Genomic DNA, 27,550 nt, shown 5'->3' with positions numbered 1-27,550 from the left:
ATAGGGATTTTTTCCCAACTAAAATCAACATTGTTTCATTGTCTGACTTGTGGAGTTTTCTAGAGAGGTGTGTTTGAGATGAGGGCAGTGTGAATATGGAACCTGCTTTCAAGGCAAAATTCCCCCTCAACTTTCAAATTCCTTTTATCTCACTTGAGCAGTTCACTTGACAACTAGACCCTTTCTTTTGAGGCAGGGCTCAGAAAGAATTTCTTGAACAAGACTACTTTCTTTAAATTTACTAACACTATCAATAGAACATTTTAATAATAAAACACCTGTTATCATGTATGAATAATTTTCTTTTCAAACCTCTTCTATGTGTTTTGTTGTGCTAGTAACAATACTGTACAAGCAGTAGTACATCATTTATCTGATGCTTATGATGGTGGCTTATCAGATAATGTCAACTATCCAGAACATCACTGAGAACTAGGAAGTCAATAAAAGTGATATTATTAGCTCCATATAGTTTAATCACAGGAAAAGCCAGCAGACTTTTATAAGAGGCTCTTCCTTTTATAGATGTTTCTAATAAGCTTGGTTTTTAACCCTGATACAGTTTGGATGTTCTATATTTAGAAAATAAGAAATATTATAAGAGGAAACAGTATGACCATAGCTAGGAGTGACATTCCCCAATGACAGATAAATGAAGTGTTAATATATTATTAAAGTAGAATGAGGAGCCAAAATGATGAATTAGAGAATCGGCCAAACTCTCCCAATATTCCCTCCAAACAACTCTAAAATAACACTTGAAATAAAAATTTGGAATGGCAGAGCCAACAAAAGATCAGAGGCATTTTTTTAGCTCAAGACAATGCAAGAGAGATCTGTGACAAGGAGGTGGCAAAATTGGAGCCCACATGGGTTACATCAAAGAAAAAATGAGAAATGGATAAAAGCCCAACAAAATGCCTGGTAGTGTTAAAAAAAATTAATTTCAAAGTGGTACAATGGATAAAATACCAGTCCTGGAGTCAGGAAAATATGAAGTCAAATCTGCCTCAGACACTTACTAGTTGTATAATCCTGGTCAAGTCAGTCAACCCTGTTTGCCTCAATTTCCCCACCTATAAAATGAGCTGGAGAAGAAAATGGCAAATCATTCCAGTATCTTTGTCAAGAAAATGGAAAACGGGATCATAAAGAGTTGGACATGTTTGAAATGATTCAACAATAAAAAAGGAAAAGCTAGGTAAGAAATGAAAGCAAAGGAAGAAAACTATGAAAATATATTAACAGCTTAGTAAAAGAGGCACAAAAAATACTGAAGAAAATAATACCTTATAAGGCAGAAATGGTCAAATGGAAAATGAGATGAAAGCTCACTGAAAAAAAAAGTTTTGTTTTGTTTTTTGTTTTTTTGCTGAGGCAATTAGGATTAAGTGATTAGCCCTGAGTCATATAGCTAGGAAGTGTTAAGTCATATTTGAACTCAGGTTTTCCTGACTTCAAGGATGCTCTATCTACTGCGCCACCTAGCTGCCCCCCAAAAATAGTTTCTTAAAAATTAAAATTGGGCAAGTGAAAACTAATGACTCCATCAGTGGGAAGTTAAAAAAATAGAAGAAAATTTGAAATATCTTAAAAACAACTGGCATGATTAAAGAGTGATAATTTAAGAATTATCACATAACCTAAAAATCCTGATAAAAAAAAAAAAAACAACCTAGATTTTATAAGTAAATAAGAAAGAAGTGAAGAAGATAAATATAATCTTAGAAAGGTTAACTATGATAGAGCTCTGGAGATAATTAAATGGGAAGAGAAAGGAGTATACTTTTTTGTCAGCTATACATGGCACCTTTATAAAAATTGACCATGCATTAAGGCATAAATTCTTACAAATAAAGGCAAAAAAATAGAAATATAAATTTTTCCTTTCTAGACTATAATACCATAAAATTACATTTAATAAAGGGCTGTGGAAGCATAGTTTGTTTGGTTTTTTTTTTACTATCATCAGAAATTAAAAGGATGGCAGCATTACCAATGAAAATTAAATCAAAGAAGTTATTAGGAGTTATTTTGCTCAATTATATATGCCAGTGAAATTTAATATCTAAATGAAATGAGTGAATATTTACAAAAATGCAAACTGCCCATATTAGTAGAGAGGAAATGTAATACTTAAATAGCTTTATTTTTAAAAAAAATTAAACAAGCTATAACTGAGCTCCCTAAGAAAAAACAATCCTCAGGACCAAATGGACTCTACCAAACATTTAAGGAACAATCAATAGAAGCTATTTGATATACAGCACATGTATATGTAAGGACCATACTATACTTATTTCCACTTGTCATCTGTTTCTCTGAAAGTAGATTCCATCTTCCTTTATAAGTCCAAGCCTTTACATGTTTTTCTAAATCAATCACCTAATCAATTTCTACACCACAGCAATATTCCAACCCAATCCCATAGTAGCTGAGAGATTGTCTATGAAAATTCCCTCCCACCATTCTCTGTACTTCTATTTTTGATTACATAGATTCTATTTGTACAAGAAAATTTTAATTTTAAATTATAGAAATTATCCATTTTACACTTCAACATTGTTCTCATATAGTTTAACACCTGATATTGCTGAATCTGCTTCCTTTACATCTTTTCCCCCTGGTTTCTTTGAAGTTCCTGATCTTTTGTTCTTCCATATGAACTTTGTTATTATTTTTTTTCTAAATCAGTAAGATAATTAAAAAATTTTTTTTATAATATTATCCCTTGTATTCATTTTTCCAAATTATCCCCTCCCTCCCTCCACTCCCTCCCCCCGATGACAGGCAATCCCATACATTTTACATGTGTTACATAACCTAGATACAATATATGTGTGTAAATATCATTTTCTTGTTGCACATTAAGTATTAGATTCCGAAGGTATAAGTAACCTGGGTAGATAGACAGTAGTGCTAACAATTTACATTCACTTCCCAGTGTTCCTTCTCTGGGTATAGTTATTTCTGTCCATCATTGATCAACTGGAAGTGAGTTGGATCTTCTTTATGTTGAAGATTTCCACTTCCATCAGAATACATCCTCATACAACATTGAAGTATACAGCAATCCTCTGGTTCTGCTCGTTTCACTCAGCATCAGTTGATGTAAGTCTCTCCAGGCCTCTCTATATTCCTCCTGCTGGTCATTTCTTACAGAGCAATAATATTCCATAATATTCATATACCACAATTTACCCACCATTCTCCAATTGATGGACATCCATTCAACTTCCAGTTTCTAGCTACAACAAAAAGAGCTGCCACAAACATTTTGGCACAGACAGGTCCCTTTCCCTTCTTTAGTATTTCTTTGGGATATAATCCCAATAACAGCAATGCTGGATCAAAGGGTATGCACAGTTTGATAACTTTTTGGGCATAGTTCCAAATTGCTCTCCAGAATGGCCGGATTCTTTCACAACTCCACCAACAATGTATCAGTGTCCCAGTTTTCCCACATCCCCTCCAACATTCATCTTTATTTGTTCCTGTCATCTTAGCCAATCTGACAGGTGTGTAGTGGTATCTCAGAGTTGTCTTAATTTGCATTTCTCTGATCAGTAGTGATTTGGAACATTCAGTAAGATAATTTTTAAGCAATCTAGTTGAGATGAAATTGAATAAATTAGATAAAAATGTCATTTTAAAAATATATTGGCTTTAACTGCCCATGAACAATAAATGTTACTTCTATTATTTAGATCTGACTTTATTTATATATAAAAAGTGTCTTATGCTTATGTTCATATAGTTCCTGTGCTTGCTTTGGCAAATAAATGCTCAGGCATTTTATACTGTCTAGTGTAGTTGCCCTATTTTTTCTTTTGATAAATCTATTTAAAATTTGTTTCTTTGGTTTTGGTTTTGGTTTTTAACACATTCACTCACACTCATCTGGTTAATATAGCTGTGCTTGGATTCCCGTGACTATGAAAGATTCAATGAGATTGCTTCTCTTCCCAGCGACCCCCAGGGCTTGTGGTTTGTTTCTGCAAAGTTGCATTCAGCGGAACTATGCTGCTGGAGATCAGGGTCTTTCCAGAAAGTCTTTGGAGGATCATTGTTTATTTTTGTGTTTATTTCTGCTACTTTGAGGTGATAATTACATCTTTTTTTTTTTTTTTTTTTTTTTTTGTGGAGAAAATTTAGAGCGCTGAAAGTTTTCTGGACTATTCCACCATCTTCCCAGAATTGTCTCCGTGATTACATGAAATGGAAAAAGCTTTTGCACAAACAAAACTAATTTAGAAGGAAAACAGAAAATTGGGGGAAAACTTTTGCAACAATTTTCTCTAATGAAGGCTTTATTTCTCAAATATCTAGGGGAGCTGAGCCAAATAAGAGCTATTCCCAAGTTGTTAGTATCAGTAGATATGAATAGGCAGTTTTCAAAAGAGTACATCAAAGGTATCAATAGTCACATTTTTATAATGCTCTAAATCACTACTGATTTAGAGCAAAACAATTGAGATACCATATCGTGCTTATCAGCCTGGATAGCTGCAGAAAAGGAAAATGACATGGTATAGGGGATGTGGAAAAATCAGTGGAGTTGTGAACTGATCCAACCATTCTGGAGAACAATTTGAAATTACAACCAATTCGTTATAAACCTGAATATCCTTTGACCCAGCAATATTGCCACTAGGTTTGTATACCAAAGAAATCAAAGAAAAGGGAGAAGGACTTAGTTGTACCAAAAATATATATATATACCAGCTATTTTTGTATAGCAGAGAATTAGAAATTGAGGGGATGTTTATCAATTTGAGAATGGCTAATCAAGTTGTGATATATGATTGTGTTGGAATACTACTTGCTAAAAGAAATGAAAAGAGATGGTTTCAGGATATATATAGGAAGACTTGAATGCCAAGTGAAGTGAGTAGAACTAGGAGAACATTGTTCACAATAGCAATATTGTAAGGTTGATTAGCTGGGAAAGACTTAGCCACTCTGATCAAGACAATAAGCCAAGTCAATTCCATGGATCCAAAAGACAGCCATCATGGAAAAATGCTGTCCATGTCAGAGAGAGAACTAATGAACTCTGAATGCAGACTGAAGCATACTTTATTTTTGTTTGTGTTTTTTTGTTTTCTTTTGTTTTGTTTTTTTTGCAACATAACTAATATGGAAATGTGTCATGACATCACATGTATAACTGAAATCATAATACTTGCCTTTTCAAGAAGAAGGAAAGGAGCAGGAGAGAATTTGCAACTCAAATATTGGCTAAAAATTCTTTTACATATAATTGGAAAATATTTAGAAGTAAATAAAAATAATTTTTGAAAAAATAGAATGAGGTGCCTACAGACAGAAATTATCTTCTGTCACTGTCCTCCTCTGTTTATCTCTTATGTTTCCTTCAGTTTCTGTCTCTCTGTCTTGTAGTTGATGTAGTGGATAGAGTACGTTGGTTTATCAGTTGCTTAGGTCATTCTTCATATTGTGGAAACTGTTGGGTATTGAGTGGGCTGAGGTTAAGCTCCAACAGATGCCTACTATGTAGGGAGGTGATTGCTGCATTCTGGGTGCCAGGTAGTTTTTTCTCAGTTCCAGAAAGAAGTTATACATTATCAAAAATGACAATGAAAGCATTTTCTATTCTTGTTCATTCTGATGATTCAAAGTGGAAGAAATAGCATCCTTTAATTCAGGATCACAGAATGTATACATTTAGTTCACAGAATCACACATTCCAGAGAAGGAACACTGGGAAGTGAATATAAATTGTTAGCACTACTGTCTATCTAACCAGGTTACTTATACCTTCGGAATCTAATACTCAACGTGCAACAAGAAAATTGGATTTACACACATATATTGTATCTAGGTTATACTGTAACACATGTAAAATGTATGGGATTGCCTGTCATCTAGGGGAGGGAGTAAAGGGAGAGAGGGGAAATGTGTGAAGCTAAGTTTTATGTTAAAGGAAGACGGAAATTCTAAGTGATAAAGATGAGGAAGGATCAAATTCTAGTTTTAATTTTTTTTTAGTTTTAAATTTTATTTTAAAATTACAAAATAGGAAAAGAACTTTACTTACAGAACATAAGAAAGGATTCAATATAAAGTAATAAAAGTCCATTTGAAGAAAACCTATATAATAAATACTACATTGTCAATGAGATTGTAAGTGGGACGTGATCAAAAGCCTTGTTTTCAAAGCTGTCCAGATAAGGATCAAACTCTAAGAGGTGTAGTAGGAAGATGTGGATGATCAACTTTGAAATTACATTCCATCATCAACTTAAATACAGTGGAACAGTTAGTAGGCCAGTTTTCCTGAATGTATGAATGAAAGTTATAACAAATCAGACTAGGAAGATAGGTGGGACCCAGATTGTGGAAATTTTATATTTTACTCTAAATGCAGTAGAGAACCATTGAAAATTTTCAGTTTGAGAGAAGGGGAAGTGACATGGTCAGATCTATGTTTTAGGAATATCAGTTTGCCACTTATATAGAGGATGAAGTACAGAAGGGAAAGATCAGAAGTGGAGATACTAAATAGAAAGCAATTGCAGTATTCTAGTTAATTGATGATGAAGCTCTACAGAGGTTGTGTTAATAGTCAGTAGGGACTAATAGGGGAAATGTTGTGGAGGTAGGTCAGATAAAACTTGACAATATCCAACTGGATATTGGGTGTAAGAAAGGGAGAAAGAAGAAACAGAGAAGACTACAAAGTTCTTACTCTTCCTTTTCTCTTTGACCCTCCCCTGTCCTATCCCCCTATCAGTTTCAGGCTGAATCATATTCTCATATCTTTTTATGACCTACCAACTTTCATTCATTTTTAATTTTATTTTGTGTCCATAAATGCCCTTATGGAATTTCATCCTATTTTTGCAAAAACTTTTTATATGCAATTGGTTATGGGCTGTTTGTACTTTATACTTGTCTCCCAGAGTATTAATAACCATATTTTATTTTGTGTCACCTATACATCTGATTATAAACTGAAAAAAAGGAACAGAGTAGGGGTTCTTTTTTTCAGATATCAATTGGACTTGCTATATACTGAGTATATATATATATATATATATATATATATATATATATATATATATATATATATATATATATATATATATATATACTTTCTACTCTGAAACTCAGTCTATAGCTTTTCCTCTCTCTTAGAATGCCCTTTTACCACAAAAGAAAATTAAATCACGGGGAAAAATGGTCTGTTTTAATTGTGCTTCAGGGAAGCTTTTGAAAATTTTTTTGGTGATTGTTCAGTAATCTGGTCTTATCTTAGGTACAGATAAATTTCTGGGATCATTGTCATTCACTCATTTTCCTGCCAAGATCATATCAACTCTGAATCTCACATTTCCCTACTACCCTTTGTTGATTAGCTTTAATTTATCATGTTGATAGCCTTTTTGAACCTAGTTGTTTGCCTTTTGTCTCCCCTATGAAACTATAAACTCCCCTAGAGCAGAAATTGCCTTTTGCCTTTCTTTGAATCCCCAGCACTTAGTAGGTTATTGATGACTGACTGCCTAGGCAAGTGTGTTCCTTAGTGAAAGTTCTTTAATCTATTTGTTATTTTACAAATATCATTAAATGAATAATTACAATGACTAGATAGGCACATGGCAGGTGCTTAATATTTGTTAAATTGAATGTGTTAAAAGTTTACTGTCTTTTTGTTCAGTTTTTACATTTGTGGAGCATGCATCTCAGTGAGGAAAAGTGGGATTAAAAAAATGGTCAGGATACTAAGGTAGCATAAGTCTCAGTAGAGCAGCACTTAACTTTCCTGGTGCCTCTACCTTCAGCTGTTCTCAGACCCCAGGGTCCAGAGTCTTAGAGTTTTGCATTCTAGATTCTCATGTTCCATGTATTAATTCACACACACACACACACACACACACACACACACACACACACACACACACACAAACTTTCCAAGATACCTAATACACTGAAGTACTTTATTTAAACAAACAAGTCTATATTCCTTGTGGAGGACAACAATCAGTTATCATTTAAACATAATTTGTTTGACAATCCAATCATGTTCTCTTAAGGTAGAAATTTACCTGTAAAATTGAATCACCACTGAAAGATCCTTTTCAAAGTTTATGAAGTGGAGCAGGTGAAAAATCAACCACTAATAGAGGATAATTATTTTTCAAATAGCAATTTGGCAGCCAGGTGCTCCTAATCACATCAAAGCAATGAATGGCAATTCATTTTCTTGCCAACACTGAATAATGTCTATTAAAAACATAGAAGAACATACTGTGAGTGTTCTCAGAGGTGGATTAACACATTGAATGGAGTTAGGATTCAAATTCCCAATAAATTCTCTTGAATACATAAAATTATACCCTACATGTTCTGCTTTAGGTATTTAAAACTTGTCTGGAGCCCTTTCCAGTGATGCTTATGTTCTCTGAAATGGTAACTAAATGTATTATTCAATTGAAATGATTCAGTCTTGGGCACTGTTGGCAGCTGCCATAATTTTCTTGCTCTGGATTTTAGTTAAAATGCATTTTACATAAGAAGCTTTCAAGATATACTTAAATTAAACTAATTTATTGGCTGTCTTGGTAGCACAAACCATGATATAATCAACAGACTTATAGAAATAGCATCCTGTTCCTTCTACTGCCTCTTTTTTACTGTGACCAATTCCAGTGTTTGCTGTATTCACCAGACATTTTATTTCGCCTATATTTGTTACTGCTGTTACTCTCCAATCTCCCATATTGTGTTGTAATGGAAAAAGCAGTAGACTAGGAATCAGAAAATAGTCACTAAAATCTTAGCTTTGGTGTTTATACCATGTGATCTTTGGACAAGCCATTTAGCTTTAGGGCCTCAGTTTCCTTATCTGCAAAATGAGATGATTACTAAAGTTGCTTCTATTTCTAATTCTATACTTTGTAATCTTCTGGACATGATTTTCTCCAGATAATGTTTTCCCTTTCTTATCCATCAAGCTGGAAGTGTTAAGTGTCTGAGACCAAATTTGAACTAGGTCCTCCTGACTTCAGGGGAAGCTTTAATTCTAAGAAGATAAAACATAAAGAGAGATGAAAAAAGGGAGAGAAAAGAAAGTATTTGTGGGGAAAATCACATTGCAAATTAGAAGGTGATTTAGGAATTTCTTATTTGCCTTTGGATAGGTGTATGATGGTGATTAACATAATCACAAATAGCAAAACAGGAAAAGAGGAATGAATAAGACATGGTTACTGTCTTCAATAAGCTTATGATTTAGCTATGGAGAAAATATACCAGTACAGAATTTAAGTAATAGTATAATATAAGTTATATTTGCCACCAAAGACAGATCATAATTCATTGAGTGATTGATTAATTACCAAATAAATGATCATAGAAATTAGAATGAGAAATCACTGGGAATAAGTAGTCAGGGAAAACTCAGAGTCTGGTCTGAAAAGGTGGTTAGAATTTAAAATGACAGATGAGTAAGGAAGAAGATACGAACAAAACATGGAGGCTAGAAAGCACAAGCATATTTAGAAGCCAATAAGAAAATGAATTTGGCTGGAGACTAGTGAAATAAATACATGGGTTAGAAATGTAAGTTAGGTAGAAATAGTTTAGGAATTCTGCAGACAGAAAAAGAGCAATCCATTTTTTTTTTAATCCATTGTTTTTTGATTGGGGGGAGGCATAGTGCCATGACCAAAGTGATATTTTATTTATATATATATATATTTATAACTACATTCCTCCCCAAACAGCTTATTGATTTGTTTACAGAAAGAAGAAAAGCCTTCCCTTTAACTTTGACAGTTTGATATTAACATGTGACCTGAATTTTGTTGCCTTTTCATGTTGAATGCAATTTCATTGTTCTGGTCATTTTTTTATTCTAGTTTTGTCAAAATATTTTTGTAATATTGATCCCAGTAGCATTAAGAATCATAATTGAAAAATGGGAAGGGACAGAAAGACTCCTCATCATTGCAATAGTTTAAGTATAATTAGCCAAGGTTTTGGTGTGGTGGTAGTATAAATAGAAAAAGACACTGCCAGCAATACTGGGAACGGAAAGAGACAGATAGAAAAGATTTTGGAGTGGATGTAGTGATGGTGTATGCCTATAATCCCTAATACTGTCTAAGGCTGTAACTAATAAGTTCTGGAGTATTGAGCTGCAGTAGATCTAAAGTAGTCATTCAGGTATCTGCATGAAGTCTGGCACAAATGTGAAGAGCCCCTGTGAGTAGAGGACCTCCTCCTCCCCCAGGCTTTCTAAGGAGGACTGGACCAGAAAAATGGAGCAGGTAAGATCTTCAGAGTCAATCAGTATTAGAACTGTGCCCCTGAATGACTGGTACCTTTCCAGGGTGAGTTAGGAAGGGTAGTTAGAAAGAGGTAAAATGCGTGTGCAGACTGATTTATATATATATGGTTTGGGGGTGAATGACACACGAAGAAACCAAAATATGCCCAAAAATACCAATGGGAAAACCAGGTGGTGATGTTCAGTGGGCAGTTGGAAAAGTAAATATGGAGATCAGGGGAGAGGAGTAAGCTCTAGGGTTGGTTTTAGATGTGTTGCCTGAGGGGACAGTAGACTAGTCATGGAAAGATGAATTTTCCAGGACTCAGAACTTTTTTTTTGCAGCTTTAAAATTTTTTTTTTCTAAATCAAGAGGCAAAAATTTTATGCTACAAATGACCAGCTAATAATCATGGGTTTTGTTTTGTTTTGTTTTAGCATAGAAAAGAGTGGTTGTTCTTGTTATTGGGGGGTTGTGTATGTGTGTGTGTGAGAGAGGCATCCGCACACTTGGCAAGTGGGGGAATACAGCACTGATCACATTGTTGTATGATGGTAATAATTTAGCAAGAAATTGAGAAAAATCACCTTTTTAGTTGTATGATAGTGGGGGCAAGTCACTTAACTTCCCTTGACTTATTTATCTTACTATGAAGGGTATAAGAATCCTTGAATTTAGGACTATAGTGAGGATAAAATGAAATAATGAATATAATGTATTTACTATGTAAATGTCAAATATTATATTATTCACTTCTATGACCCAGAGACTGTAGGAATCTTTGTTTTTAGCAATTACTAACCAATGATGACCTTTTCATAGCATTAATGAACAGGGACAAACAAGGAAATCTTTTTCATACAATGTAATTGGTTTTTTTTAACAGTATGGACTCTACTACGTGATCAGGAGATTTAGCTAAAGTCTTGATACCTAATACAAATAGTGGCAAATGTATCATTTATTTAATTCAACCTATCCAAGGTCTAACCAAAACAGGATGGTTCCCAAATGTTTTTGTCTCTGTCAGTTGAAACTAATCAATGGGGTATTAAGTTTTTAAAACTCATGTTATATTAAAGGTTTGCAAAATTATTTTCTTTTTGTTGAGCACTTGAGAAAGTTGGATTGTTTTGGAAAACATCCAGTGAAGCATAGTAACAACTCACATTTGTGTGACACTTCAAGGTCTATGAAGTACTTAGATCATGTATTTTTAGTTCCGTAAAAGACAATTTTTTTTCTTTATCCAAGCAATCAGGAAGACATTTTTGTAATTCTGGATTCCAAAGATGTAAAAGTCAGACAGATTAAAGGAGGTTTTAGGGAAAGGGAAGCTAGCTTCCTTGGAATTGATTTCAGGCTACAGGGGACTTTTAGTTCTTTCCATAGTAAATCCAAGCACCCAAAATAATATTGCAAGAGAACAAGTTGAGGTGGAAGTGAGCTTATCATTATCATCATAATGAACAATTATATTGGGGAAAAGGGGAGCTCAGAGATGATTAGGAACTATCTCTTGGGATGGATATGAATGGTAATGGGAGAGAAGACAATTTGTTTCAGAATTTTTAAAAAAATTGGCCTTTCCCCCATAGAGCCTAAAATTCCTCCTGTTGTTCTCCAAACAAAACCAATCAAGACATAGGAAAAAATTGATTATATCCAGTGTACCACACCTGTGAACCACCCTACCTTTACCCCAATCTCTGCAAAGTGGTAGAAGGGAATGTCTTCTCTCCTTTGGGACAAGAATTAATATTTGTAATTTTGCAACATTAAATTAGAATGTACATTTTTACTAATGATTTGGATAAAGGCATCTTTATCAGATTTGCAGATGACACAAAAGGAGGGATGGTTAAAGTTTCTAAATCTATTAAGAGATAATGCAGTAGGTTTAAATTGGAAGGCTTAACCTTAAGTATTTTGGCACAGTGTACTTTTCTGACTGTCCCACATGGGAGTATTTTCACTTTTCTTCTGCACCTTTCCTGGCTTTCTGCAATCCCAACTAAAATCCCATTTTCTACCGGAAACTTTCCCTAATTCCTTTTAATTCCAGTATCTTTCTTCTGTTAATTATTTCCCTCTACCTAGTTTGCTTTGAATCTATTTATTTGCATGTGATCTGCCCCATTAGCCTGTAAGCTACTTGAGGGACTGTGATTTGCTTCTTTCTATGTCCCCAGGGTTTAGCACAGTGCCTGGCACCTGGAAGGCATTCTGATAATGTTTATTGATTGATAATTAGCTTTGAGAGGAGAGAAGCTTTAGTGGAATTCGTGATAATTCTTTCAAGTATTTGAAGGGTTATCTAGGAAGAAGAAGAATGATGTGATGGTTGGAGTAATTTTTAGCATTATTTTCTCTAGGAGAATTTAAGTTACTTTAGGGCAGGAATTGGATCTTTTGTCCTTGGATCCCCAGAGCCTAGCATAGTGTCTTGAATATAGTAGGCACTTAAATTTTTGTATTAATTTAGATTTGTCCCAAAATAAAATGGGCTGCCACAGGAGATAGTAGATTCCTTAATTTTCTTTCTTTTTTTTTTTTTTCCTTGCTGGAAGTATAGTGGCTATTCATGCCCCAGTGACACTAATAATTAGCACGAGAGTTTTGATCTGTATAAATTCTAATCTGGGCCAGTTTATCTCTTGTTAGGCAACCTGATAGCCCTGGAGGCCCACCATATTGTTTATGTATTACAGATACAATACAGCTCAGAGATCCAGAGCTCAAAAGATTCCATCTCAGCCTCCTTGGAGTAGGAATTATGGTCACGCCTTCTCAGGAGGTTTTTAAACAAAATCTGAGTGATCACTTATTAAGTATACTATAGAAAAGCTTCCAGTCTAAGTTTCCTTCCAATTCTGAATTCTGTGAGGTTGAGAATAAGTTAGGTATCCCCTCAGTCATGGTTTGGGAGAGAATTCATGAACCTTGCTCCTTCTTCCTTCAGCTTTTGGTACCCTATAGGTTACTTGTCATGTGTATGCTTGTAGGAAAACCACCATACAATAATAGTTAACATTATAGTAGTTAACATGTATATAGCACCTACTATGTACCAGGTACTGTACTAAGCATCTTATAATTATTATTTCACTCACAATAACCCTGGGAGATAGGTGCTATTGCTATTCCCATTTTATATATTGGAAAACAGAGGCAAATAGTGGTTAAATAACCATGGATCACATAACTAGGAAGTGTCTGATGGTAAGTTTGAATGAGTGTAACAGCTTGAACATACAGTGTGAACAAATAAAATGTGCAATGCCACACCCATGGAGGATTTCCTGAATATGTTAACTGGTGTTTCTTTTCTTTTCTTTCTTTTTTTTTTTTTTAACCTAAAGATGAATCATATAAAAGAGAGATTTGCAGAAGAATCAAATAAAGAAATAACTCTAATGTGCATTGGAATCACTTCAGGAATTGGACGACTGGTCTTTGGCAGAATCGCAGACTTTGTACCTGGTGTTAAAAAAGTTTACTTACAGGTATCTTATTTTTCTATTACTTATGATAACAAAATTATCTTCTTTGGCTAATATTTGTTGAAATGCCATTTTGTTTTTCTACCACAATTAAAATAATATTTTGAAAAACCTAAAGTTCTGTAAAAATTGGAAATAGCTCACCGAAATAGTTTTTTAAATATATAGTTTTCTCATAGGCAAATCAGCTTAAAAGTTAGAGATCAAACAACAGTCTCCTTTTCTCCCAGCTCAGAATACTTTGGAAGCAAAATGTTTTCTTTGCGTGATAGTTTTTCAAGGAAGGGTAGTTTATTTGGCCTAATTCTATGGAATTATGCCTGGAATCTATGCTTTTTTGCCTTGTGAGATTTCCACATATGAGCTGCCTCCAGTAGTGTTACCAGTTGAGAACTCTTAGTGAGTTCTTGGCTCACTACTGATATATATTCCATGAAAATTCACCTGAATGAATTAATTCAAATTGATGAATATTCTCTTGAAAGCACAGAGCCTTGCACATTGTAGTTACTTATTACACAATTGTTTAATTGGATTTTAATTTGGTTGTTGAATCACAAAAATCCCTGCTTTATAGAGCCCGATAAAATGGGTTTTGGTCCCAGTTCCCCTGATTTCCCTGCTTATTACTTGTTTTAATAATAGACAAGTTACTTAGCCTTCATGGTTCTCAGTTTTTCTTGATATCTGACCCTTATAATAAAAGCATTTATATAAAGGCTTTAAGTATTTTACATGTTATCTCCTTTAATCCTCATAACCCTGGGAGAGATAGGTGCTCTATTTTTCCACTTTACATACAAAGAAACCAAGGCTAAAAGAGCAATTTATACAGGTGTCTGGGGCAATATTTAAATTTAGGTTTTCCCTAACTTTCTTACTTTATTGTAATATGAAGTTCAAAAGATACAATAGTCATTTATAAACTTTTAATTACTATTATTAGGCATTTGAAATACATATTTTGTCCACACTCTTTTTACTATTTAGAATAGGTTTTCATATATTAGCACCTGCACTTAGAAGTATTTTAGCCACTTAACCAAAGATGGCAGATACAAAGCTCTAAAACAAATTACATCTTTGAAAGCCAAGGGAGACCTCTAATGGCCATTGGGGGTGGTTCATTCATTCTATATTTGTGGATAGTTACCTGCTTCTCTTTCTTTCCTAGTAAAAGAAATACAGAATTGTAGGTATTCTAAGGGTTTAGAATTTTTTAAAAATAACTTATGATATGATTTGGATTTTTAAAAATTAAATTTTATTTTTTCCAATGAACAAAACAATGACTTTTGTGGTATGCTTTACACAATGTTGATTATTAATTATTTTTTGTCTTTATATCATCTTAATTTCTAAATATCTTATTTTTCCACCATCCCAACGGAACCATTCATGATAAAAAGAATAAAAAGGTGGGGAATGGGTTTTGAAAAACCAAACAATATATAGGTATAGTGTTATGTCGGATAATAATATTCCATAAACATATTTCTCAACTTTTACAAAGGAAGGAGGGAGGTATATTTTCTCAATTCTTCTGGAGCAAAGATTGCCCTTCTTAATTATGCCACACTCAATTTGACTTTTTTAAAATCTGTTTTAATTTGCTTCTTTTTAATCATATATATTTCTTAAAGTGTAGTAGAAGCCATAATGTAGTACAATTTGTTTAGCTAATCCTCCTTCAGTGGTCATTCTGGTTCTTAGCTACAAGAGAAGGGACTGCCAATTTCAGATATTTATATCAACATATGTGGGACCTTTTTTTCCTTTAACCTCCATTTTGCTAAAACTCCATTTGATCCTTGAGTTATGGAGATCCTAGTAAATTTAGGAGCAACTAGATGGCCCAGCAAATAGAGGGCTGGGCTTAAGGAGAGCTGAGTTCAGATCTGATTTCAGATACGTGATCTGGACAAATTTCATCTTAATTTCCATTTCTGTAAAATGGGAATAATAAATAATATCATCTACCTCCTAAGGTTGTCAGAGAATCAAATGAAATAATAATTGCAAAGTGCTTACTACAGTGCCTGGTACATAGTAAAGAAAATGTTTGTTATTTATTTTATTAATCTTAAAATATCTTGCATATTCCTTCCCATACTTAATCAGTACTTTGACAGGGATGATAGTTCATAGAGAACTATTGTGGGTTGCATATTTAATTTTGGTTATAATTGTTACCCACAGTCTTATCTAACTTTTTTCAACAATATATCCATAATATTAGTATACTTAAAGTACTGAGCTATGAAAAGATTTAAGAAAAGCCAATGCATTTTTTTTTTAAATAAAAAGACCCACTTCAACATGTCTAAACTTATATCTTGCATTTAGTGGTGGGGGGGGAAGTATATTTCTTTTCCTGTCCTCCCCCACTAAACATAAGATATATATATTTTGTGGAAATAGTTGAAAAACAAACTCTTTCACAAAGTAGACATACTTATCTTCCAGTTCTCAATACAGTACCTGGTGCATAGTAGGTACTTTTTGACTGACTACTATTTCATATTTTCTTTCTTTCTCCATGTCCCTTCTTCTTCCTCTTCAGCTTTCTTTCACACCGTCCAACTTCTGAAATATTTCCTTTTCTTATTATTTGTAACATTTTTTAGGGTCTTTCTTGTGTTTTAATTATTGTTTGACACAGTGGATATAGTGCTAGGCCTGCAATCAGGAAGATTCATCTTCATGAGTTCAAATCTGGCCTCAGATATACAAACTGTCTGACCAAGTCATTTAACCCTGTTTACCTCAGTTTTCTCATCTGTAAAATGAGCTGGAGAAGGAAATGACAAAACCACTACTGTATCTTTACTAAGAAAACACCAAAATGGGATCCCAAAGAATGGGGCACAATTAAATATGATGATCATTATTATAGTCTGACTATGTACTAATGTGCTAAATGCTTTTTATAATCACATTATAAGCAAATCATAAAATCAAATATAAGCTAAAATTTTCCCCTCACTAGAGAATTTCAACACTTGTTGACAATGATGTAGAAAGAATTGTTGTTTCTCCACGGCTTGCACTAGACATGATCTTTGAGAACTCTTCTAATTCTGAGATTATTGAGATTTTTTTTATTATTTTGTGAATTCTTCAATTAAAACTTCAAAATTGATATTTTTGTTAAGTAGACTTTTACACATACTGGTATTATAATCTTGGGTAAGTTATAAATGAAATGGCAGATCTGGATAAGAAAAAAAGAGGAAAGAAACATTAATGTACATGACAAAATATTTGCTTTCCAAATACATATGGAATTATTTCATTCCTTTTATCATTATTTCTATGTGTTTATACACATACAGCTATCAATTTTATGCTGTTTTTTTCTACTAATCGTATTTTATATAAATTTATGTCTTTCCTATTGTTTCCCATATTTAATAACAATAGTTAATATTTATTAGCATCTGCTATGTGTCAGGTATTGTTTTAAGCTCTTTACAGTTATTTACTTCATTTGATCTTCACAGCAATTCTGGGAGATAGCTGCTATTTATCTATATCTATATCTATATATATATATATACACACACACACAGTATATGTATATATAGCACATATGTGACTCTCTTGCTTTGTGATTTAAATCTAGGTTAGGAAGGCATGGCTCTATTACCTTGTATCATTTAATGCAGAGCTACGGTTTGGAGACTGGCAATATTCTCAAAGTAAAGAAGCTCAGAAGAACATTAACATCAAAATGAGAGCTTTACCTCTTGAAATGTATTTGTTTTTGCTCTCAGCCAGGTGAACATCTGCAATTTTCTTCTTGATTCAAAGTCAAACCTCTAGGCAAGGTGTACAGATGACTTCTTGACAAGACTTCTTATCTGTTCCCTGTGATAGACAGGGAAAAGGCAATAATAAGAAATACTTTTATTTTTGGCTCCAGAACTTGACTCCAAGGAGGTCATTTTCCCAGAACCTGAAACATATTATGACTGGAGATCTTGGCATTTTATGTCTTTAGAAAACTGGAAACTAAGACAATTTTATTTGTCCTCCCAAACTGTTCTATACTCCCTATACTCCCCACTTTTACTTTTGGAAAAAAAAATCTAACTGTAGAATTTTCTAGTACCTTCCTCTGGAATATAACAAATCAATATTTAAGTGATTAATATAATTAATATAATATTAATATCAATATTTAAATGATTAATATTTTGCTTCTCAATATATTACAAAATATTGGCATAAAGCAACCTGTGCCAAAGTAGGCTATTTTGTTTACTGCATATAGGAATAATTGTGCTCCAAGGAGCTAGAATCTATCTTTTGGCTTAGGTAGGCAGTGGCAGCTATAACGAAACAAAAATATTGGCCAAGGAAGGATAAGGTAGCTTAAAGACCCTTTCTTGGAAGTGATGAATAAAGAAATGAAATTGTAAATATATATATGGCATTCAGATTTTATCAGTTCAGTATGGCAATCATACTGGCAGAAATATTTTCTTTTTCCTTTCTTTTTTTTTTTTTTTTAAGAAAAAGATTATGCTAAATATAAGAAGTAAAACATTTCCTTATTAAGGTAACATGGGGAAATCCTAATGGTGTTATTGAAAATAATCTAAAAGTATTTGACTTTTGATCTGGATCATATCATATGACCATCACAAGATTTCCTAATTAGAGTCAATTTTCAGAGGTTGTGGACTCTGTAGAAGAAAACAGTTTTGACAGATAAAATCTTGGATGTCTTTTTATACTTATATATTAAGAATCTGTCTGAAGTTAAAGACTTCAGGAGTTATTATGACTATGTGGGCTATGAAAATAATAATCCCTTATACCTTTTCACACATACATAGGTTTTTACATTCACATGTTCACAAAGATTCTTTGTATTATCTATCTAATTTCATTCTAATACCCCATTTTACAAATGACAGAACCAAGAATAAATGTCTTCCTCAAACTCACACCATGAATTATTTCCAAACTAACTTCTAGAAATCAGGACTGGCTTCTAGCTTTTATTTTCTTTCTATTATATCACACTACCATTCCACATAGGAAGTAGCTAGAGGCAACTTTGGCTAAAAAAAAAAATAGTAGAGTGTATTTCTTTTTTTTCTTTCTTTCTTTCTTTTTTTTTTTCCCTGAGGCTGGGGTTAAGTGACTTGCCCAGGGTCACACAGCTAGGAAGTGTTAAGTGTCTGAGACCAGATTTGAACTCTGGTCCTCCTGAATTCAGGGCTGGTGCTCTATCCACTGCGCCACCTAACTGCCCCCTTGTATTTCTTTTCTTAAAAAAATTTGTTACCATCACTAATTATTGAACATCAAAAGTACATAATGGATGATAATATAAGCCATTTCCTCTAAAACCCCTTTTTGATTGTTGGTGAAACATCTATTGGCTAAATAACAGGTATTGTATAATATAGGGCAGGTAGGTAGTATAGTGAATAGAGCAATGGAGTATATATATATTCACCCCTCTAGTTCTACATTTGTTGATTTTTGACCTTGAGCCAGTAACTTTGTCCTGTTTGCCTCATTTCTTCATTTGTAAAATGAGCTGGAGAAGGAAATGGTAAATCACTCCAGTCTCTTTGCAAAGAAAACCCAACTGAAAAAATTAATTTTTTGATGAACAAGCAGATTTTGAAAAGGCCTGGAAAGATTTATACAAACTGGGGCTGAGTGAAATAAGAAGAACCAGGAATACATTATATATAATAGCAAGAAAGTGTGATAATTAACTATGAAAGACTTGGTTCTTCTCAGTGATCCAAAGTAATCCCTATAGACTTTGGATAGAAAATGCCTCTCTGCATCTAGAAAAAGAACTATGGAGATTAAATATAAATCAACACATGCTATGTTCACTTCTTCTGTTTTTTTTCCTCTCCCATGGTGATTCATTAAAGCAATGTGTATCAAAAATAAATTAATTTTTAAAAAACAATTTTTAATATCGTTGTAGGAGAGAGAGTGTGTGTATGTGTGTCCCTCTAATTCTACATTTTTTGATTTTTGTATTTCTACATTTCTTTTTATCCTTCATTTGCCATTTTAATGGTGCTAAGATGTACTTACATGTACTACAACCTACTTATCCAATAATATATCTCCAACTGTATTTGTATAGAGAACAGTTCATGGGTACTATCAGTAAATAACATGAATTCAAATCTAGCTTAAGACATTTATTAGCTGTGTGATCTTGGTTAAGTTATTTAAACTTTTCCAGCCTCATTTTCCTTAACTATAAAATGGAGATAATAGCATCTACCTCACCTTTTTTTGTGAGAATTAAATAATTTTGTAAAAACACTTAGCATAATGATTGGCATATAGTAGGTGCTATATAAATGCTTATTCTCTTTGCCTTTTCCCTTTCATTTATTTTAAATTACTTGGGAGCATACTTTTGATTATGGCATCATGGGATCAAAAGGTATGATCAATTTTATGGTATTTCTTGTGAATTGTTAGCCAGGTTTTCAGAAAGATTTTAACCAGTTTGCATCATGGAAATTATTTTTAAAAATTTTTTATTGGTATCTTTTTTATTGCCTAAATTTTTCTTGCATCCTTTCTATTTCTCCCTAGCAGACAGGAATTTTCCATAATGATTAAAAAAAAAAAAGACTATCAGCAAGACTAATTTAAACATCAAGTATTATAAAAATTTTATATCATATTTCATGTCTGTCAACCTCTCATATCTAAAAAATAATGGGAGAAGTAGGGAAAGGTTTCTTCTTCTATCTCTTCTTTCTAGTCATGCTTGTCTTCCATAATTTTGCAATCTTTTTAAAGAAATGTTTTGTGGATATTACTCTTTTTTTCATTTATATTATCAAAATTGTGTATACTGTTTTATTGGCTCTGACTTTATATCACTTCATATAAATCTTTTCATGTTTCTCTGTTTTCATCATCATATTTGCTGCTTCCGACAGCATAGTAATATATTCCATTATATATTCACGTGTCACATCTATTTTATTTTGCATTCTTTTCTATCATAAGTAGTACAGCCAGAAAATATCTTGCATATGAAACTCTTTTTAATCAGTTACCTCCTTCTGGTATATACTTGCTGGAATCTTTGAGTCAATGGATACAGATATTTTAGCCATTGTATTTGCACATTTTCCAAGTTGCTTTCTAAAATGGTTATACTGATGCATTGTTCCACCAATAATACATTAGAGTGTCCATCTGTCTACAATCACTCCAACATTGACTGTTCCCATCTTTTGTCATTTTTGTCAGTTTGCAGGGTGTGTGGTAAAACTTCAGGGTTATTTTGGTGACTTTTCTTATTATTAGTAACTTGGGGCATTCTTTTATATGGTTTAATAGCTTGCAGTTCTTTTGAGAACTATTTTTTAATATTCTTTAATCACTTGTCTTTTAGGGAATGATTTTAATCTTCTCCTAGGTGTTTCTACATCTTAAATAATAAGCCCTCATCATAAATACTTAATACAGAGATTGTTTTCCCAGTGAACCACTACCTGGATGTACTAATTTTGTTTAAGCCAAAACTTCTCAATTTGACGCGGTCAGAATTAGATATTTTATCTTTTACAATTGCCTTTATTCCTTGTTTGCTTAAGAGTGTGTATCCTGTGTATATCTGTAAAAGGCATATCATTTGCTCTTAAAATTTTTTATGGCATTTTTTAATATAAGTACCTTTAAAAATTATTAGAAATGTTATAAAGTGCCTAATTTCTGTCAGATTACTTTCTAGCTTTCCTTGTAGTTCTTGTCAAATACAGTATTCTTTACATTTGGAGGTTCATCAAACCGTGTTATTGAATTAGATTATTTCTGATTCTCCATTGTCCAGTCCATTGCATTCACAGCTTTTGTTTTTTTCTTTTCTTTTTTTTTTACAAATACAAAATGGTTTTGATGACTACTGCTTATATAATACAGTTTGAGGATTGAAAGTATAACAACTATATTTCAACTTTGCTTGGAGAATTAAAAAAATATTTACCAAATTGAAACTGAAAAAAAACCCCAAACTTAATTCAAGAAGAAATGAAACACTGTGAGAAGCAAAGATATAGTCATTTGCAAGTTATTATGGATGAGGTTTGAGTATATAGGGGAAAAAAAATCCTAAAATTTAAAGCGGCTCATTGATGATAATGTTTTTTCCTTCCTGTAATTACCACTGACATTCTGATTTTGTCTTTAGGTTATCTCATTTTTTTTCATTGGCCTGATGTCTATGATGATTCCACTGTGTAATGTCTTTGGGGCACTCATAGCTGTCTGCCTTTTCATGGGTCTCTTTGATGGATGCTTCATTTCTATCATGGCACCCATTGCCTTTGAGTTACTTGGTGCCCAGGATGTCTCCCAAGCTATAGGATTTCTGCTTGGATTCATGTCTATACCTATGACTGTGGGCCCACCCATTGCAGGTAAATGTAGCATTGTATTACCTATCATTAGATAATTATTTCCTACTTTTGCTTCCTTAGGAATGGCCCTTATATTCAAACTCATCACCTCTAATTGGTCAACTATCATCAATATTATGCTTTTATGTTTGCCATTATCTTTACATTAGGATTAGAAGTAGAGACAATAAATTTTAGTTTTATACATAATCCCTATTTTATTCTAGTGGGATAGGAGATGTGAGACTATTAAGCATTCAGAGAAAGCAGAGCCACATTAAGCTTTTGAGGTCCCTAGCCATAATAAGTAATTATATTACATGTAATATATAAAAAATTTGAAAACAAATAAGATATAAAAAAGTGTTATACAAGTGCTTTTCCTGGTCATAATACATATTGTATTACATGTAATGCTTGAAAATAATTGAAAACAAAGTAAGATATCAAGAAAGTGAAATGTAATTAGAATAGTTTTGATTCACAAATGCTTTTCTAGTCCTTTTCTTTGTAAACATATTATTGATAAAAATCTAGATTTTTATATATAATAATTGCCAAGAGAAATCCTCAAGCATTTATTAAGCATTTACTACTATGTACTGGGCATGTGCTAAGGAAAATTAAAAACCAAAACCTGTTCATTAGGAATTCATAGTCTAATAAGAGAAGCAAGCTGTATACACCTATGTATAAATAAAATATATGTATGTGTATATTCACACACATATATAACACATATGTATGTAGATAAATGTATATGTGTATATATATGTATATGTGTATATATACATGCATGCAGTGTGATAGTAAATGTAACAAAATCATTGTCATTTTTATAGTTGTCATTTTTAATATTTTGGTCCAGGCTTTAATTTCATCAGTGCATTCATATCAGTGTAAGTACTCAATGTGGAAACTCCCTCTCCCAATGCAAATCAGTATCTGCTCTGTTTATGTTTTCTGGGACACTGAGAAATCAAGTGATTTGCCTTTAGCCAAATAACCAAGATTTCAGGGTCAGAAAGATTTGCTCTTGAGACTAATTCCTATCTACCGGGCTGTGCTGCTCTCTCAATTTTTTACCTGCTAAATTTTAGGAACCCTTTGAGCTTAATGGCCAGGGCAAATGACCTTCCACAGTAATTAGTTCTGGAAGAGGAAATCTTGGTTATTGTTCATTCTCGAGGGGGAAAAGGACATTCTCATTGAGAAGGACATGTTAAATGTGTTTGAAAAAGATCCTTTAGCTCAGAATGTTGCAGAGTAAAGGTTTTGGTCTAGTTTGAAAAGCGTTTATATGTTTTTATGTGACGTTGCTTTAAGGATACGGTAGAATAATATCAGATGGTGAAGCCCAATTAACCAAACACAGCTAAAGATAAGGGAGTAGCCAAAAAAAGAGACCTCTCAGTAGTCATTTTATCACAAAGTACATGCCCTAAATTGATGCACTTTACTCTCTTACTCAGATACTATTTAATCAAATTTAAGCTCACAGAAGATCAGAATAAACAAATTAGAGGAAAGGACAAGTGATGAAATAAGGCACATACTCTAAAAGAAAATAATGAGGAATTATAGAAAAGAAACTGAAAACAAGGGAAAAGATGACAAACCTATAATATATAATACAGAATGGGAGAGATGGGGAGGGTAGGAAAGAATTTGGAATGAAAATAAAAATTAAAACGATAAAAAGAAAATCTATAAAATGCAGCAACAAGAACTCAAGAAGGACCTATAGTCTGGATCCATGTAGGGTAGGCACAAACAACACTATGTATCTGAATAGGTCCTGAGGGAGACTATCATGTAAATGGTAGCACAGAACAATAATAGAAAAAAGAATAGAGCTTGCAAATTGTAGACTAGGGAACATGAGTTTACTACTTGGCAAAAGTCTAAAACATATTATTAAAGGAATAGTTTGGAAATATATGGGAAAGAAAAGAGAGATGAAAAAGTTAGCATTCCTTTATCACAAATATCCCTTTCTCACATGACAACTCTTTAAATACTTGATCTGTTAGTCATGTCAGATTAAACTAATTTCCTTTTTTGACTACGTTACTGAACTGATAAGAGGATTAGTGGAAACAGTTCATTCCGGAGGGAATGTCTTTATTTTAGAGGGACATAGTTAGGTCCCTCTTTGTATTGTTTCTCTCTCTCTCTCTCTCTCTCTCTCTCTCTCTCTCTCTCTCTCTCTCTCTCCTCTCTCTCTCTGTGTGTATATATATATATATGTATATATATATATATATATATATTTATATATTCTGTGATATTATATATTTTAAGACATTTAAATATATTTAAATTTCTTTTCCTCTCCTTCCAGTAACTCTACAATTCCTTTATTATTGCATATACCAAGATACTTAGAATAAAGAGACAACACTGTTACTCTTTCCTTGAAAACTGGATGATAAAATATAATGGACTGAAGAAATGCATTAATATTTCTTGGTTGTATTTTTTTTAAGTCATCATAAGAAAGCAACACCTTCTAATATGCAAAATAAAGGCAGCATGCTCTTGGTCTATAGGACAGAGATTTCTTGTGAATATTTTACTACCATGGTTATATCTGCTACAGGTACTTTTACATAGTGATAGGGCCTGATGTATACAGCCAGCTTCCTGAAAACCCAAAAGATCAGACTTTTATGACTGAAAAATAACAGGACCTCCTCCCTTCTTTATCATATCAATGCAGTTCATACTCTGTTCTCCAAAAAAGGTGTACTATTCAATTGAAAGCTTTTTGAGGGCAAGAAAGATTAAGTGAAAATAGAGACTATTTTCAAGACACTCAGATTTGAATCCTTCCCTAAAAGCTACAGTGAGGTATTATAATGAGGCAAACTCAGAGATTTAAAGATCTTTCTCTTGGTGATAACCTCTTTTTCCTCTAGGTTTACTTCGGGATCACCTAGGTTCTTATGATGTGGCCTTTTACCTCGCTGGGATCCCACCCCTGCTGGGAGGAGCTGTGCTTTGTTCAGTCCCATGGATCCATGAAAAATGGAAACGAAAAGAAATGAACATCAGAGGAGAGGAAAAGATGGAGAAAATGTTGGAGAACCACACTGTTGTTCATCAGGAATAAAGAAAGACTCTGATCCTGTTTTGTAATGCTCCGGGCTTCTGTCATACTGGACTTGCTTTCTAAAGTTACAGCAAGTTTTCTTTTTTATGAATTGGAAATTTTTTTTTTTTAAATAGCATTATAAGAATAACACTAGGATGGTAAAACAAGATCATTACCCAGCAAGTATCCTTTTTTAACATTGAATAATAGCTTTCTGACATTTCTGAGACCTAGGGCAGGAATTTTGGTACTGGGGGAAAAAAGACATAAAATCAAATCACAGTTGTATAAGAGAGAAAAATTTAGGCTTCTCACAAGAAAATCAAATTCTGGAAATTGTGGAAGCTACTTAGCATGTATAAAGATGATAAAATACCTCAAGCTAGACTGAAGAGTTGCAGTCTGATTAGGACCAGAAATCTTTTTTTGGTCTCTAAACTATGGTACTGATAGTTCTGGTATCTCTGTTTTTAACTTCTTATGCTATGTTAAATAATTTAAAAAAAAAAATAAAGCATAGATCCTAGCCTTTTCCAGAAGATCGACACTTAAATTCTATGCTTTGCTGCTGATAAGTTATGAAATGTGTTCATATTCCTGAACTTGTTCCAGTGTGAATTCCTGTTTTTGAGCCGAAAGAGGTCTTTAATAGGACAGGAGCTGAAATGCATGCACATTAAATATGTAAGACACAAATGTCACCAGTGCTCTTACAAGCAGAGTGGTGCAGAATTCAGCCAAATCTTCCATTTTATATTCCCCACTGTAGGCCTACAGTGTGTTTTAACACTTGAATGGCCTGTAGTTTGCAGGGTCTAAAAAAACCAAACAAACCCCCAACCCAAATTAACTAAAGTTTTTGAATCACTATCCCAAGTACAATAGAATGAATGAAAGAACTTGATAACTTGTATTTTAAATTCTTTTGCTATTCTGGGTCTGCTAAGTCCAAAAAGGTGATTATTTTCTTTAGAGGCATGTTAAGCATGCATCAAGCTGCAGTTATACGCACAAATAGACAAAAATCTTCTCTTCATGCAGTCTCCATTTCTAATAGAACTAATTGCTTAAAATCTTCTCCATGAATGTACTGGGTCTTTTTGTGACTTGAAATCATTTGTCAAATAATTTCACATTCCCATAACAGTGTGAAAAAATCTTAGTTCCCTTTCTATTAACATTCCTGCCACCTATGCCCTAAAAATAAAATGCTAATTAATTTATCACTTATTTTTATAGTACCTTTTTTATTTTTCAAAGTACATACAAAGATAGTTTTTCAGCATTCATTCACCTTTACAAAACCTCGTGTTCATATTTTTCTCTCTCTCCACTTTCTTCCTCCCCTAAACAGCAAGTAATCCAATATAGGTTATAAATATGTGTAATTCTGCTAAACATGTATTCACATTTATCAAGCTGCACAAGAAAAATCAGATTAAAAAAATGAGAGGAAAAAAACAAACAAAAGAAACAACAACAACAACAAAGGTGAAAATACTGTTATGATTGCCACAGGCCTCTGTGCATGCAGATGGCTCTCTTCATCAGAAGTCTATTGGAGTTGGCCAGCAATTTATCACTTATTCACATTAAAAACAAAAATAAAGCCTTTTCCCCTCACCCTCAGGATTAGTCTATATTTTTGTTTTTGTTTAAGTCATTGCAAATTAATGTTCAACATGTAGTTAAATCCTAGATTTGTACACAAATAATTTTGGATATACATTAAGATCTTCCTTAGAGATAGCTTTTGTACACCTGGAAAGATTGTGCCTGTATTTGCTAGATGACTTTCTTCCTTTATCAAGTATGATTTGGCTCTATCTTTTTCCTCAAATTTGTTCATCTTCGGGGAGGGAGTGGAGTTAGGAAAGGGAAAGTCTTATAAGGTAGAGTGAAAATAGGTCCAATTCTCCTCCCTTCTTAGTTTAGGTACAAAGAAGGTATTTTCATATTAGAAAAACGTGGCTAGAACTATCACAAAGATAAATTGTATGATAATTTGTTATCTTTTGGGTGAAGGAGGTATGGTTGTAAATTGAAGTTTTGTGGAAAATTCAGTAGTTTTATTTTTTGGGCAGTATTTTACTTGCTATCTGGCAACTTGAAAATTAAAATTGCACACCTATTAAATATGATACTTTATTTTAATAGGATTTTAAATAATTTACAACATAATGGCATTCTCTTAGTTGTTTTAAGATGAAACTTTCATTCATTCATTCTATTATAATTATT

At 33.1% G+C, this 27,550-nt stretch overlaps 1 protein-coding gene across 1 annotated transcript in view; it reads left to right on the top strand.

Annotated features, from left to right (window-relative positions):
• The window catches only part of SLC16A10 (solute carrier family 16 member 10), a 107,468-nt gene extending 80,929 nt beyond the window's left edge, over positions 1-26,539 (top strand). Inside the window, exons 4-6 of the mRNA XM_074310091.1 lie at positions 13,661-13,804; positions 22,005-22,233; positions 25,134-26,539. Coding sequence (XP_074166192.1) covers positions 13,661-13,804; positions 22,005-22,233; positions 25,134-25,327 — 567 coding nt within the window. The 3' untranslated portion in view covers positions 25,328-26,539. The remainder of the gene's footprint in view (positions 1-13,660; positions 13,805-22,004; positions 22,234-25,133) is intronic.
• Positions 26,540-27,550: the final 1,011 nt, after the last annotated feature.

This window comes from Sminthopsis crassicaudata, chromosome 4, assembly GCF_048593235.1.
Source record: "Sminthopsis crassicaudata isolate SCR6 chromosome 4, ASM4859323v1, whole genome shotgun sequence".
NCBI lineage: Eukaryota > Metazoa > Chordata > Mammalia > Dasyuromorphia > Dasyuridae > Sminthopsis > Sminthopsis crassicaudata.
Note: the sequence above shows the minus strand (reverse complement) of the source record. Positions and strands in the feature narration are given on the sequence as shown.